The 16,239-nt window shown below is 42.6% G+C and overlaps 1 protein-coding gene across 2 annotated transcripts in view; it reads left to right on the top strand.

The window, feature by feature from the left end:
- The first annotated feature begins 501 nt into the window (after window positions 1-501).
- The window catches only part of fras1 (Fraser extracellular matrix complex subunit 1), a 341,854-nt gene continuing 326,116 nt past the window's right edge, over window positions 502-16,239 (top strand). For both annotated transcript variants that reach the window (XM_085785897.1, XM_085785896.1), the window contains exons 1-2: window positions 502-1,201; window positions 7,227-7,258. In XM_085785897.1, coding sequence (XP_085642023.1) covers window positions 1,135-1,201; window positions 7,227-7,258 — 99 coding nt within the window. In that variant the 5' untranslated portion in view covers window positions 502-1,134. The remainder of the gene's footprint in view (window positions 1,202-7,226; window positions 7,259-16,239) is intronic.

The following is a 16,239-nucleotide window of genomic DNA, read 5'->3' as shown; positions in this document are numbered from 1 at the left end:
CGTGCTGGCAGACCACTTGTTTACATAGACGCTTGTTTATCCTGTTACATGCAGCTTCAGTTGTCTGTCTGACGTCTGCCCGATTTCACGTGAATGCAACATCAAGAATAGGCTACGTTCAGATAAGCACTGCTAGATGGGGGGAATTCCTACACATTATAGGCTACCTTTAACTCCACTGAGCAGGACAAAGACAAAAAGTCATGTGTTATTTCTGTGATTTCCTGCTGTAGCCTAAATGGGATTATGATCTGCATTACATCCATTCATCACCAAAAAAAAAAAAAAAATTAATCCCTACAGCGCAGCAGACAGAGTCCTCACCGTGTGTGAGATTATATCTGCGTGGTGTAGTGGTGGGAGGTGGAGGTGTGGCAGAGGAGGAGAGGTGGTGGTGGTGGGACGTCCCCCTGGACAGAAGAAAGAAGAAGGAGAGGAGGAAGGAAGGAAGGAGTGGAAGGAAGGAAGGAAAGAAAGACGCTGGACAAGAAGTGACTTCAAACAGTCGCTGCAGGAGCGCACAAAGTCCGACCGCCTCTCCGCCGCTCGTCGTCATGCGCCTTGGCTTTTAAAAGTGTCTCGGCTGCTGAGAGAGAGACACAGAGAGGACAGATCCACCTTGCACTCGGCGTGGTTTTCTCTCTGTGAGTTTTGCGCTCGACCGGCAGCGCAGTGAGAAAGAGAGAGAGAGAGAGAGCGGAGGGAGGAGGAGAAGAGATAGAGAGAGAGGTGGTGGTTGTGGAGAGCTACTTTCGGGGGCTGCGCTGCTGCTGCTGCTTCATACCAGACCGGAGCGCAGCGCTCAGGAGCCGGACTCGTTTGCGCTCCGTCTCCCTGCTCCTGCTCCGTCTCCCTCTCTCCTGGATCTTTTCCTGCTTGTTTCCCTTTTTTTTTAATCTTTCTTTTTTTCTTTTTCTTTTTTTCTTATAGCCTTGACACCCCCGGAGCTCCAATAATAATAATTACAATGCTCAGAGAGAGACCTGCTCTCACTTGAACTGAAGATAGACACTTAAAACACATCGGCGCGTTTTTTTCTTGGTTTTTTTTTTTTACCTTCTTCTCTCCTTGACTTGGATTTGGATTTATCGATTGATTGATTGATTGAAGACTGTTTTTTGGAGGGCAGCGACCATGACTGGACGGTGGATATTTGTCGGCGCCCTGGCTGCGATCCTCACCGTCCCCCGAGGGATCCACGGTTGGTATATTTTTGGTCTCTTTTCTTTTCACCAGTTGTTATGTAGGTCAGGGGTTATCGGACGGAGTGGAGACCACCCTGATACACATTCATGCACATTGCACATCGCACATTGCACATGCACATGCCGAAACCTGCACCAGTAGTAGAGTTTCACATCGGCTACTTTTTTCTTTCTCTCTCCCCCTCTCCACCGACAGTCAGTCTGTTCAGTTGTGCTCATTAGAAATCCTGCAGAGGAGAGAAAGTTGCAGCCGCAGCTCCCACTGATCCAGACAACAGTAGATATGTAGTTTATGTATGCTATGTAATTCATTCCTCAAGTTGCTGAGGAAGTCCTGCAGCTGGGATCCTTGTTTTAGGTTTTCAGGTTGTTGTTTTCCAGGCTGAGAGAAAGTTTGAGAAAGAAAGGTGGTTAGTTTTAAGAGTGATATAAGTCAGTAAGGTGGAGATTTTCTGATCTTATCTAGATGTTTAGATCTAGAAGCTTTATTCTATTCAAACCAGCATCTTTTCTCAAATGTGTAAATCCTTGTTTTAGGACCTTCTCCCTGAGCAAGAGGCTGAAAAGTTTGTGAAAGAAAGGTTAGTTTTGGTGGAGATTTTCTGATCTTATCTAGATGTTTAGATATAGAAGCTTTACTCTATTCAAACCAGTATCTTTTCTCAAATCTGTAAATCAGACAGAAGAAGTGAAGTCAAACTTTTTTTTTATCTCTGAGAAAACAAAAGAGTCAGGCTGGAAAGTGCCTCAAGGAATAAAAATCTCCCGCCAGCCAGCCAGCCGTTATCAAGACACCTCATCTCCTCCAGGTGAGGGAGGGAAGGAGGGAGATTATCTGATGTAAACTCTGCAGGAGCTCACAGTTCACATTCAACACCTGTGTGAGTGAGTTGACCTGCTCTGCTCTGCATGTTTCACTTCTTCCTGAATAATCTCAACACTCACACATGCACATGCCATTTGAAATATTTATGTCCGCCCTGGCATAAAATCTAAAAAGGTCTTCTTGGCCGATGCACAGCAGCAGCAGCAGCAGCAGCAGCAGCAGCAGCAGCAGCGTATTACAGCACTATTCCCATCAGTGGAAGTCATAATGCATCAGATTTCTGAGGAAGAGCAAGAATCCCAAAGCAGCAGCAGCAGCAGAGTCCGACCGGCCCATTCAGAGGTTTTCCTTTTTTTTAAAAAGGGATAGTTCACCCAAAATTCAAATTTCACTCATTATCTACTCACCCTCATGTCGACTAAGAGCTGTGAGAAGTTTCAGAGTCCTCCGTGCCTTCTCTGAGTTACAGCGGGGCTCCGTGCAGCAGTATTTGGCCATATAATGGTTGTGAATGGATACGACTTTTCTTAGGCCAAAAAGTACACACCAAAAAACATCCAAATACCTCCATACTGCTCGTCTGTAATGTCCCTCTTGTATTGAAGCCCCGACATGAGAAATTGTTCCGCCGGTCATTGCACTGACACAGGAAGAGCAGTGAACTGAGACACTGGGAGCTTCCGCAACAAACAAGCTTAAAATATAGACTTATTTAACTTTTTTTGGAACAATTTCTCATGTCGGGGCTTCAATACAAGAGGGACATTACAGACGAGCAGTATGGAGGTATTTGGATGTTTTTTGGTGTGTCTTTTTGGACGAAGAAAAGTGGTATCCATTCACAACCATTATATGGACAAATACTGCTGAAATTTGAAGGCCTGTTACTGTTAGCTGGTGCAGCAGCAGCTCATTACCTGCAGCAGAGGAGTCGGGCTGCATGTTGAAATCTGGCAGCAGCAGCAGAACCACCACACTCCACCAAAAATCATTAGCATCATCTTTTCTTCATCTCGGGCACGTGTCCAATCCGCTTGGCAGCTGTTGATCCACTGAAAGTCAAACTTTTATAAAGAGAGATGCTCCTTATTCTTCTTTTTCTCCTCCTCCTCCTCCTCCTCCTCCTCCTCCTCCTCCTCCGGCGTTGGCGAGCCGAACAAAGTGGTTAGAGGAGTTAAAATGTTCCAGACGTGAGGTGGTGATGAGGAGGCTGACTCCATCACGATTGTAGCTGTGAGTTTCTGCAGCATCATCATCATCCTCATCCCTGCCCTGACTCTTCCCAGAGATCAGAGTCTCACTCACACACACACACACACACACAGGAGAGATAAATAGTGTATCTGTGAGGGAGGAAACACGGATCATCTCATCTTTAAATCAGACTGTTTGACTGCGCTGCCTCCTGCTCAGCGGCGCTGCAGTGATTCAGCGATCCACAGGTCCCGACCGTGCCCTGCTGTTTTGGATTAAATGAGCTGTTTTGAAAGTCAAGAAGAGCATATAAATGAATATATATATCAATATATGTAAGTATGCAACAAAAACAAAAATCACTTTTAAAGTATTCCCAGCCCAAGTTTAAAGACACTTTTATTCCTTCTGGGATGGATGTGTCTGTTTCTGAGCGGAGCTGCTGCTGCTGCTGCTGCTGCATCGTAAACAGTGAAATCTCCTCTTGATGATGAATAATTGAAGAGAGAAGCTCTCAGGTGGAAGGGGCTCATTCAGAAACCCTGTCAAATTACTCTTTGTGTGATGTGTTAAGACTGTGAGGTGAAGGCAGAGGGAGGCGGGCAGCACGGTTGTCATGTCTTCTCTTGAGTTGCCATGGTTTCTCTCTCATAATCAGATGATGATTTAAATATTTTGTCATCACGAGACTCTTTTCATGCCCTCAGATTCTCCAGATGTAAAAAACCTTGTTGATTCGTTCATGTTTGATGATGATAAACACTAGAACTTAAAGGGATACTTCACCTAAAATTGCATAATTCACCAATCATATACTCACCGTCATGCCAAGGAAGGGTTTGGAGAACTTTCAGAGTCATCAAAACGCTTTAGGAGTTCCAGGGGGGGTCTGGCTGGCAACGGGTTTTCATATAATGGCGGCGGATAGAGTTCACTTTTGAATCGTCCAAAACACACACTATGAAACGTCCAGATACCTCCATACTGCTCGTCTGTACTGACCCAAGTGTCCTGAAGCCGCCACATGGAAAAGTTGTTCGGAAGAAATGAATGTGATCTCTGTTTTTATCCTTGTTGTAGCAGTAGCTCCCAGTGGCTCTGTTGATGTTTGTGCGCATGCGCGAGATTTGCTGCGAGATGTTCATTCATCATTGTAAACCATTGGATCTATGATGTAAACATCTCGCAGCAAATCCCGTGCAGCCACTAGGAGCTACTACTACAACAAGGCTAAAAACACAGATCAAACTAATTTTATCCAAACAACTTTTCCATGTGGCGGCTTCAGGACACTTGGGTCAGTACAGACGAGCAGTATGGAGGTATCTGGATGTTTCATAGTGTGTGTTGTGGACGATTCAAAAGTGAACTCTATCCGCCGCCATTAGATGAAAATCCGCTGCCAGCCGGACCCCCCCTGGGACTCCTAAAGCGTTTTGACGACTCTCTGAACCCTTCCTTGGCATGACGGTGAGTAGATGATTGGTGAATTATCGATTTTGGGTGAAGTATCCCTTTAATTTCTCAAACTTCTATTACATTTTTTTTACACACTTTTAGACTTTTAGTCAATAGAAGTTTTTCTTCCTGTTGCGAGTTTTGTTGCATTGCTAAATAATGAAGAAAAGCCAAAAGCCTCAAACATATTTTCTCAGTATCTTCTGTATGAAGGCATGAAAATGAGCCAGTCTGTCCATTTCTATTGTTGTTTCACACAATAAAACACCCATGCAACTTGAAAACAAGATAAGTTGTGCCCACAAATCTCCACTCGCACATTTTTGCACAGATAAATTCTCATCTCACTGGATTCACACTGTGATAAAACACTTCGCCCACTTGGAGCCGCCTGCACTTGATGAAGGGTTAATTAATGTCTCAGTGTGGAGCTTGTTTAAAAACCCTGCTGTAGTTAATTGGTTACTGGGATCATCTTTCTTAAGCTGCACAACTTAACCACCTCTGTGTATCATCCACAAACTGATTAAACTCCCAGATTACATATTTTTCCCCCCCCGTGCACTCTTTCTGCCAGACTGGGAGATAAAGAGACAAGAGCACGAAGCAGCAGCACAAATAGACTCTGGCTCTGGGGCATCGTGTATGACTCTGCAACTGTAACTGTACTCTTGTTTTCCCATCTGGATCATTATGGTAAATGTTAACCTCCCGCTGCACTTTTCCCCCGGCGGCAGCTCAGATTTCTCTGGTCTTGTCTTGTTGTGTTTTGTTTTGTATTGTTTTTTTGACGAGGCTGGTGCGAAAGCGTGCGCACACATCCGTCTGTTCGTCTGTTCATCTGTCTGTGTGTGTTTGTGTCTGTCTGCGTTTTCTTAACATTTATCCCTCAAATTGAGCGGAGATAATCAGCGCTGCCGTGCCCTTTCAGTCTAAAGGTGCCACATGTTCTGGCTCTTAAGCGCTCGTGATGCACTGAATACTAATGAAGCTAAATGATCAATTTAAGGAGTTTTCAGTATTTACACCGGGGGTGGGCAAACTTTTTGTTGTGTTGTGTTGTGTTATTGGTTTTTTCTTGCACTATTTATATGTTTTAAAGAGACCCAGGTTGGTTATAAAAGAATCTCATATCAATGTGGATGATCCTACATCCTGGGCTGTAACGTCAGCCTGCTCCGCTATAAGGATTTTAAATACATTTCCAAAGTAATTTGCCTAAAACTGCTCACAAAAAAGTTAGTCTGGAGCCCTGACGCCCGAGCTTCATAAGCGTCTTTATGACAATATGTGCTAGAGCTCATGGGAAATGCAGTCTTCATTCCGGCAAATCATGAAAGTTCCTCGGAGGGGCATTAAGGTGCTGAGAGAGAGCCAGGGCAGAAAGCATTTCATTGCATTGACTGTACATTGTACTTTTTAATGTATATGACAGATGAACTAAACTAACTAATATGAATTACATGCAAAAGCAATTACCTCAAAGTAAAAGAAAACATGGGAGCAGTGTAGTTGTTCGTCACTGTTTTTTTTCCCAGTGCATCAAAGTTTTCAATCAGTTGTCAATTTTGTGCCAATCTTCAATGGGATGGATTAAAAATGGCCATAGTTCGCCCAGGCCTGATGGGACTGTGGGGCGTTCAGGGGCCAAATTCACCAATATGTTCTTAAGAAAGATCTTAAGAAATGTCTTAAGATCTAAAATTAAGAAGTTAATAAGAAAGTTCTTAAGTGCAATTCCTCAATATTTTCTTAAGAACAGTCATTTCTTGTACAAATTTCTTATTTTTCCTATAACAACTTCTTAAAATACGTCACTGCATGGCATTGCACGCGCCATTTTAAGAAAAAAGTAAAGAACAAATTTGAGAATAGCATTTATTCTTTTTCTAAACTTTTTTGGAGAATATGATTTATTCTCTTTTTTCTTCTTAAGAAAAAAGAAGACACTTTAGAAGATTTTTTTGATTGTTTTGTGAATCTGTCCCCTGATGTTCAGCCACTTACAGTTTAAAGTCCCATACAGTTTTTATACAGATACAATTAGCAAACATGGTGTCTTGTTTGGTAAAGTTGGTCTTTAGTTAGTCTTGGTGAGCAGCAGTGGGAGCTTCTTTTAGCTTCTTTTAGCTTTTGTTGCAACACTTGTTTGTCCGTTTGCTGATTTCATGGCTTAGCTTCAAGTTGAGCAGATTTTCAATATTTGTTTTTTGGATTATTCTCCCACTGGGGGACGTCTGCCTGTTTATTTATTTATCCGACACTTTACACCAACCCGCGTGCTGCTGAGTACGTACGTAGAACCACTTCCCTAGAGTTTGACACGGCCGCTGTCACGGAAACTCACATCTCACTTTTTGAAGGGAATTGATTCCTCATCCTTCATCGAGCTGAACCGCCGTTTGACCCGAGCGTCTGCAGGAATCACAATGACACATTTGCATAATCCCTAAGAAAAGAAAAAGGCTGTGGTGATGTATCAATAATACCAAAGGCGTGTGACTCTCTAATGCTAATGTTTTCTTTTCTTTCCCTCCACCCAGGTGCCTGTACCTACGAGGGATCGCTGTATGCGGTAGGTGCAAACCGAACTTTTTCGCTCTGTATCATCATTTGGTAAAACCTTGTTCCCGTCTGCTCACAGAATTAGGATCTGGAGCCTGTTTGTGGAGCCTGATGGGTATTTGCTCATGTATTATTCAAAGAGACATTACCAAGTTGAGCATGAGTGACGGCTGCAGTCGTTAAGTGCGTATATGTACAGTATGTGCTCAGATAGGTGGTAAGGAGAGTAGGTATAGCTACTATGAGCAGGGATTGCTGCACACACTGAGATCTAGCTGAGAAGATGTGTCTCATCTATAATGCATGCCGGATACTGACTCTGTGTATGATAACAGTGATGAGAAAGCATGATGCGGCTCCAGCTGAAGGTTATAGCCTCTTTTCACAAGTTGGAAAAAGAGTTTTGTGATGAGCTTTTTCTCTTTCACTCTGTTTCTGCTTCTGTTTTCTGGGCATTGGCCAACATCCAAGGGGTTTTTTTTTTTGCTCCAAGATGTGCTTTTTTTGTTTTGTTTTGTTTTTATATTATTCTTTAAACTCTGCTCTGCTGCCGGATACTCTACTCGTCGTCTTCTCCTGGCGTGGGAGACTTATTACAAGCGTTTGAAGTTGTCGTGTTCTGGCTCGAGGCTGCGACCCAGGAGGAGAAGTCGCCTCGTTCCCGTTGTGTCGGCTTTTGCCCGCTACAACGTGTGATTTGTAAGACACCACACACGGCTCAGAGAGTTGAACCTCCTCCAAGCTTTTGCACTTTTTTTTTCTCCATACACACACTTTTTTCCATGAGCATTACACCTGATATGTTGTTGAACAGTGCTGTTGATACCTGGCTGCAGGGGTTTGCTCCTGTGTTATTGATGTTCATGGGCGTCCCACAGGTTTCAGATTGGGTTGAAGTCAAGCCAGTCTTTAATTCTCTACAATGCACCTGGCTTTGAGCATGGAGGAGGTGTTGCCGTGGTTTTTTTCAGTGTTTTATTTGAAGTGTGGATCCATGTGAAGGTATATTTGTGGTTTTAAGAACAAAACAACTGTGTCCTACACAATCATTTGTGTTGTTGTCTTCTCTCTGTGGTCTGAGCTTCTCTTCTGATTCACTCACTGAACCGAAGTCCTGTAAGGTTTTTTTGCACGGTGGGTGGGTGGGTGGGTGGGCGGGCGGGGCTGAGAGTGGTGACATCACAAAGTTACAGGAAGTTCGAACGGCTCGTTTTTATAAAAAGAGGAGCTTCACCCAAAACGATCTTTTTCTTGTTCGTTTTGAAAAAAAAATCTCTGTGAAAACGGCATTGTTTCCAGAAATATCTGCGTACGTACAGATCCATTGAAAGTGACTGAAGCGGCTCTAGTACATATGTCATTGTTATTATGTTACGTTACATTACGTCCATAGACTGTAATATCTTGCGGTGTGTGTCAGGTTACAGGTTAGAGCGGTCGGGGGTATGACATCATTGTTTTGCAAAAGATCCATTTTGGGTGTCTACACGAAAACGCTGGGGCGGCGTTTTCAGATTTTCCCAATCTGGGACTTGTTTCCAAACACTGTTTACTGTTTTCACCCCCCGAAAACGCAGTTTCCGTCTGGACGAAATGCTGAAACGATAAAATACTTATGCGGATTCATTACGTTTCTCTGTGGACTGAGGCTTTGATACTTTAACATTAATAATATAAAGCCTAGAGCTGTTATATAATCAAAAAATACTTAAACAACACAAGACCTTTAATTCAGAGGAAGGAAACATAAAGTTGGAAACACCGGTGTGGTGAAACCTGCATTACATCACAAGTGTCAAGTGCGATTTCATGCAGAGGTCATAGGTGTAATCAAGAGAAATTGAAGTTATCATAACCTCAATACATTTGTTTTATCTCACTCACCCTGTAACTGCAGTTTGCCAACGTACTGTTCAATGTTTAATATGGTCTGTTAACTGTTTAATATCAGCCAGTCACTTCATCTGCGACCCAGGAGTGTCTCTGAACGCAACTGTTTTCTCTCACTCACTTATTTGAGTTTCCACAAGAGGAGGAAGAGGAGGAGGAGGACTGACTTTGTCTGAAGGAGCTGAGAGAAATGTACCTGCAGGTTTAAACAGGGGTCTGAAAGCAGTTTCAGAACTTCTTCAGGAGGGTAAAAGACAAGAATTGCGAGCGGTTTAAAAACTTTCAGCATCACCGCAGGATGTACTTTTGACGGGAGGGGGGTGTAATTCTGTAATGCCTTCAGAAAAATCTGTGTCCCAACCCAAGTAAAAGAAGAAAAGGAATGAAATCTGCTGCTGTGCACTTTGGAAAAACACCACTTGTGTCTTGCAACAACTGGTAATCTCTCTTAAAAAGCCTTAAACACGGTCCTCGGCGGTTGCAGTTGTGGTTCCCAGGCAGGAATGATGACGAACTCAACTCTGCTGCTGCTTTGTTCCCCCGTGCTGCCGTGTTATCAGTGTATAATGACAGTAGTAGAAGCTCAAAAACAGCGAGTGGTAACATACCTGCAATCCTGTAAATGCATGAGAACACATCCTGCATCTCCCGCGTTGTTACTTTCCCTCCTACTCTGCAGCTTTGAAAAAAAGAAAAAAAGAAAAAAGGTGCAGGGAGGGGGGGGGTAATTACTGGAGCGGAGATGTAAAGACAGAAATGATTGAGTCTGTGTTTTTAAAGGAGGGAGGGAAAGGAAGGGAAGAGAAGAGAGGGGGTTTGTGGGAAGTAAAAGGAGACAGGTGGGACGTCCCAGCATGTTTGGACAGTTAGATGGAGTTCAAAGTGAAGAAGCCACCCCTCCTCCCTCCCTCAACACCTGGAGTGGTGGGCAGAGAGGAACAAATGGAGGGAGAGGGAGAAGAGAAGGAACCAGATTAAAGGGATAGTTCACCCAAAATTGAAATTGCACTCATTATCTACTCACCCTCATGTCGACTAAGGGCTGGGAGAAGTTTCAGGGGGTCTCGGTGTAGCAGTGCATGTCAATATAATGGTTGCAAATGGATACCAACTGTCTTCGTAACAAAAAGACACACCAAAAAACATCCAAATACCTTCATGCTACTCATATGTAATGTCCGTCTTGTATTGAAGCCCCAACATGAGAAATTGTCCCGAAAAAAATTAAATAAGTCTATATTTCAAGCTTGTTTTGTAGCGGAAGCTTCTCAAAGCTCCTCTTCCCAATTCGTCAAATCTGGACGAACCAGGAAGAGGAGCTTCCGCCACAAACAAGCTTGAAATATAGACTTATTTAAATTTTTTCAGAACAATTTCACATTTCGGGGCTTCAATACAAGACGGACATTACATACGAGTAGATAATGAGTGAAATTTCAATTTTGGGTGAACTATCCCTTTAAAGTGCAGGTCTCTCTCTGCAGCAGACGCCCTCAGGCCTCGCTGTGTGGCAGACTTCTGATTCAGCTTCTGCTTCTGTTTTTATATGATTAGATTTGGTGTTATATGCCACGAAAAAAAACAAACTCGGCCAAAACTCGAACAAAGATCAGTTTGACGACTCTTCACAGCTAAATTAAAGAAGACATAAAGGTGCAGTTATACATTACATGTGAGCAGCTGACACACATTTAGCTCTGCAGGGTGAATGCACTGCACCAGGGCAGAGGAACTGGATCTGCACATGTTGTTTTTTTTTAGGATTTTCCAAATGTGGAAGTAAATGATTCCACCTCCTCCTCCTCCTCCTCCTCCTCCTTTTCTTTCTTGGTAGGAAGCTGAGGTAACGAACCACATCGGAAGCGACTGCTAGCATTCAGGGCCACACTACACTACGGGAAAAAAATAAGAAATCTGATACTCCAAGAAAAAGAAAAAAAAAGTAATGTAATGATTTTGTTTGAAAAGGAGGCTCAACGCTCCTGTTCTGTTGTCCTTCTGGGTCAAGGAAGGAAGGAAGGATGAAGGAGAAAGATGGAGGGAAGGAACAGATTGGGCCAAGGAAGGAAGAAGAAGTAAGGACGGAGGGAAGGAAGGGAGGGAAAAGGGAAGAAAAGATGGAAGAGGGGAACAGATTGGGTCAAGAAGGAAGGAAAGAAGGAAGGGAAAAGGGAAGGAAAGATGGAAGAGGGGAACATATTGGGCTAAGGAAGGAAGAATAATTAAGGACGAAGGGAAAGAGGGGAGGAAGGAAGGAAGGAAAGAAGGGAAAAGGGAAGGAATGATGGAAGAGGGGAACAGATTGGGTCAAAAAGGAAGGAAGGAAGGAAGGGATGGTGGAAAGAAGGAAGGAAAAAAGGAAGAAAAGAAGGATGGAGGGAAGGAACAGATTGGGTCAAGGAAGGAAGAAGAAGTAAGGATGAAGGGAAAGAAGGGAGGAAGGAAAGATGGAAGGAAGGAAGGAAGGAAGGAAGGAAGGGAAAAGGGATTGTGGAAAGAAAGAAGGGGAAAACGAAGGAAAGAAAGATGTAGGCAGGAAACAGATTGGGTCAATTTGGTCAAAAAGGAACGAAGAACAAGTAAGGAAGGAAGAAAGGAAGGAAGGAAGGAAGGGGGAAAGGAAGAAAAGAAGGATGGGGGAAGGGAACAGATTGGGTCAAAGAGGAGGGTTTAAAAAAACAGTTTTGGGTTTTAAAAAATTACCTTGAATTAATTTTAACTTTTATTTTATCAGAAACTGATGCTTTTACTTTCTACTTACTGTTAATTTACAATGTAATTTTCATTGTTTGTTTGTCTTGCGGACCCCAGGAAGAATAGTCGTCACCATAGAGACAACTAATGGGGATCCGTTTAACAATAAACAATATAAAATGTGTTGGGGAAAAAAGTCATAATTTTACAGTAAAAGTTGCATTTTGAGAAAAAATATGGAAGCAGATGGTGCGTCGCCGTCTTCTCTCGATGATAAAAAAGAAAAGAAAAGAAAATGAGGTGGGTGTAGCTGAGCGGTGACCTCCAGCCGGTGGTGCAGTGAGTCAACACACACGACTTCCTGTTATCTGCATGAACAATGAGCGTTTATGATTGATAAGGAAAAAAACAAAACAAATATGGCTGCACAGATGGCTGAGAAGGTTCAGGCAATATGGTCAAGTGAGCAAACTCAGAGTCGGCCTCTTTGACAGCAGCAGCCATATGGTGAGAAAGAGCAGGGGGACAGTTTAAAGGGATGAGTTCACCCCAAAATTCAAATTTCATTACTCATTATCTACTCACCCTCATGTTGACTAAGGGCTGGGAGAACGGACACCACTTTTCTTCGTCCAAAAACACCAACACCAAAAAACATCCAAATACCTCCATAGTGCTCGTCTGTAATGTCCCTCTTGTATTGAAGCCCCAACATGAGAAATTGTTCCAAAAAAAATTAAATAAGTCTATATTTTATAAGCTTGTTTGTAGCGGAAGCACCCTGTGTTGCTCTTCCTGGTCCGTCCAAAGCTTAAAATATACACCTATTTAATTTTTTCAGAACAATTTCTTATATTGGGGCTTCAATACAAGAGCCCTTAGCCCTTAGCAGTCCTTAGTCGACATGAGGGTGAGTAGATAATGAGTGAAATTTGAATTTTGGGTGAACTATCCCTTTAAAGTCCAGGAGTTTCTGATGTTGGAAATCTTCCTGGTACTGTAGGTTTTTATAATTTGTTTGTGGTGAATTAATCAGGTGTTGCTTTGTCTTAAGTGGGACGTTAAACATAGCAGCTGGTTGTAGGGTTCGTTAAAAAAGTATTTAGTCTCGTCTTCTCACCGGCTCAGTGTCTAATAACAAGGTGTGGGAGGGAGTTTGGCCTGCAGACGGTCCAGCAGCCAGAAGCATCGTCTGGGCGTCAGCAGAGCGTCTTTACGTGACGTCACCCCGGGGTCGTCCTAAACATCCTGATCATGTCGGCTCATGTCAGCTTCCACGCTTACATCACGTACTAAACATGGCTGCTGCTGCTGGAGAAACAAGAGGAGGAGGAGGAGGAGGAGGAGGAAGCTCTCAGATTCTTAACATAGAGAGTTAGCAGCTATTGCAGCTTTGCACAGGACAGGATTTCATACATGAACCAACTTTTGTCAAGTGATTAAAAATGCACTTGTGGTAGTTTAGTCCAGTGGTTCTCAATTTTTTTTTACATCAAGGACCCCTAAATTGACACAAATTATAGACCACAGACCCCCATTGGGCAAAATTTTGAAGCAAACACCAGAAATACCTACACAAATATTTGTTCTGAGACTGAATAAAGTTTTCTACATTCAAATTAGGGCCAATGGCGTGAATTTTTGGAAATATTATGGAGAGATTTCTGGAAAAAAGTGGTAGCTACAATTTCTCCAAAAACGTTCAAACATTTCTAGGAAGAAGTGGTAAAATTCTAAAAAAAAAAAGTTAAAAAAGTGGTAAAATTTAAAAAAAAAAAAACAAACTTAAAAGAAAAAGAAAAAATAGAAAAAGTGGTAAATTAAAAAAAAAAAAAAAATTCTCAAGGAAAAAAAAGTTTAACAATTCTAGAAAATTTGGTAAAATTTCAAGAAAAAGTTAGGGACCATCTTCAATCCTCTCAAGGACCCCTGGGAGTCCCCGGACCCCATGTTGAGAACCACTGGTTTAGTTGATAAAATGTTTGAAAACAGTGGAAAACTTTCTGCAAAATTTAAAAAAAATTAGTGGGAAATGAGAGCCACAGCTGTTGAAGTGTGGCTCAGCGCCAGTCCAAGTAAGAGCTGTAAAACTCAATCGATTATGTCTAAAATGTGCTTTTATTATCAAATTAAAACTTTTTGAAGAGTTTCTTAGTAGTTTTATTAAACTTTTATTATCTTGTGCAGTAACAGAGACTCTTATACAACCAGTGAGCTGTGGATATTGGGGGGGGGGGGGGGAGTAACATGTACCACACTTAACACCCCAGACAGATTTTTAAATAACCCAGGACAGCGGTGCAGTTTGCCGGCCGCCACCGAGGCCGTGCGATGACGTGCAGCGGGGGCTCGGCAACATGCAGCACCATGTCCAAATATATCACCTGCCCCCCCTCCAGGCTCGAATTCCTGGAATTACAAGTCGCTGTTTCTGTAGGAATCAAAATGTAGGGCAACTCGAGAATAGCACCATCAGGGACGGAGGTCTGTGCAGTGTAAACCCCCCCTCTACCCACCCGCCAAGCCCCTCGAGGTTTACTCTACTGGGAGGAAAAGCTGGGATTAAACACAGAAGTGTGTGTGTGTGTGTTTGTTTACATACACACTGTGGTTTCCTGTAGGGACAAAGAAACAATCACGGTATTGCGATTGTCAAGATTATTATGCATTAATTAATTTCACAGCACTATGAATGTGTAAAAATCAAATACAGTCAAAATGTTAAAATACTTAAAGGTCCAGTATGTAATAATTTGTCAAGGTTTATTGGCTAAATCTGAATATACTATATATTTGAACAAGTGTATAATCTCTATAAACGAAAATTTGTTTCACTTTCGTAGTCTTATAATTATTCTTTTATACATATAACAAGGGTCTTGCTTTAGAGAGTGTCGCCATCTTGTGCCGCCATGTTTGTAGCTAGACAGACAGGCAGCACGTTTCAAGAGTTTCACATTCATAAATAAACCGCACGCCCCAAACAAATTCAATACAGGACTGTTTAGGCTGTAAAAAATCTCCTAAATGACGTTGTTTCCAGTAAACTCTGGACTGTATCCCTTCAGGACACTTGGATTGCAGTGGACGAGCAGTATGGAGGAATATTAAATGGTATTTTGTGTAGTTTTATGGACTTTTTGTGTCGCTATTGACTCTCATATATGGATTTAGTTGGACTCTAGATGCACTTTGAGGAATAAAAAACTACTCATACTTTTTGGTGAACTATTCCTTTAACTGTAATCGTGTCATCCTTATAGTAGTATACTGGCTTTAATCACATTCAGAGTGTAGTTTTCCCTCGTAGCTGTGATGGTGCAGCGTCCAGTCTGTCTGTGCCCAGATTCCTGAATCCGAGCCTCTTGTTTCCCCTAACAACCGAGAACCATCCCAGCAGCTTCCCACAGTTCCCTCGTGGCGATATCTTGCAAGTGTGTGTGTGTGTGTGTTGAGGCTAAATGTGTCACTCAGGCCGACTGGATGCACAACAGTTTGACATTTTATAGCACTACTTCATTTTTTTTTTCTTCTTTCCTCCCATTGTGAGAATCTCTAATATAAAATCTCAGCTGCCAACTAACCAGCTCCAGAAATATGCACTGTGATAGAAATCCTTTTCACTTTCACTCTCAATACGACTTCAGTGGTTAATTTCAGACCCGCTGAGCTCACGACCACATCATCACCAATTATGCACAAATCACCGCCACCGTGCATGTACAGTACAGTATAGCCTAGTAGGTGTTTACGAAATGGGAGAACCATAAAAGGTAATGAATTTTTTGCTGCCGTGCTCTCGCCCTCTTTGAAGCACCATAATCTCTCCAAAGTGCTGTAAACACACAGCCACCTCTCTCTCTCTCTCTACAGTATGTGTTGTTAGCAGTTAGCGTTCGGACGTTTTACTGCTTTTTTTTTCTTTTTTGTTGTTGACATAATCACATGTCATTTCCATAAGTCAGCTGATAATGAAACAGTGTGTAGTTGTAGAGAATAGATTCACTGCAGCTTCTGGTTCCCACGTTCACTTTCTGGAACAGAGGAGGTTGAGTTGAAGTCGTCAAACGTCCGTCCGTCTGTCTCTCTCTTTCTCTCCGTGACCATGCATGCATCGCTCTGTTTTGTAAGCGTGCATGTCGTCGCTTAACACACGATTAAGTTTAGTTTTATTAGTGAGAGTTTAGTGTTAACGAGGTGCGACGCCCCAGTTAGCAGCATGAAGACGATTGCTGCCATATAAAACACTTTGGTTCTTGGATCTTGGTGCTCAATGCATTGTGGGCCGTTTTTCCATCTTAAAGGAAGGGAATCAGCAAGCACTAGTCTCCCAGGTAATACATGATGGGTGCACGGCTCGAACAGGCTTGAAAGAAGTTAAAGGGCCAGCACTCGCAAAATGTCCTT

Source organism: Trachurus japonicus, chromosome 9, assembly GCF_045865225.1.
Source record: "Trachurus japonicus isolate A0001 chromosome 9, Traja_1.0".
NCBI lineage: Eukaryota > Metazoa > Chordata > Actinopteri > Carangiformes > Carangidae > Trachurus > Trachurus japonicus.
The sequence above is the reverse complement of the archived record's forward strand: the minus strand, read 5'-3'. Positions and strand labels throughout refer to the sequence as shown.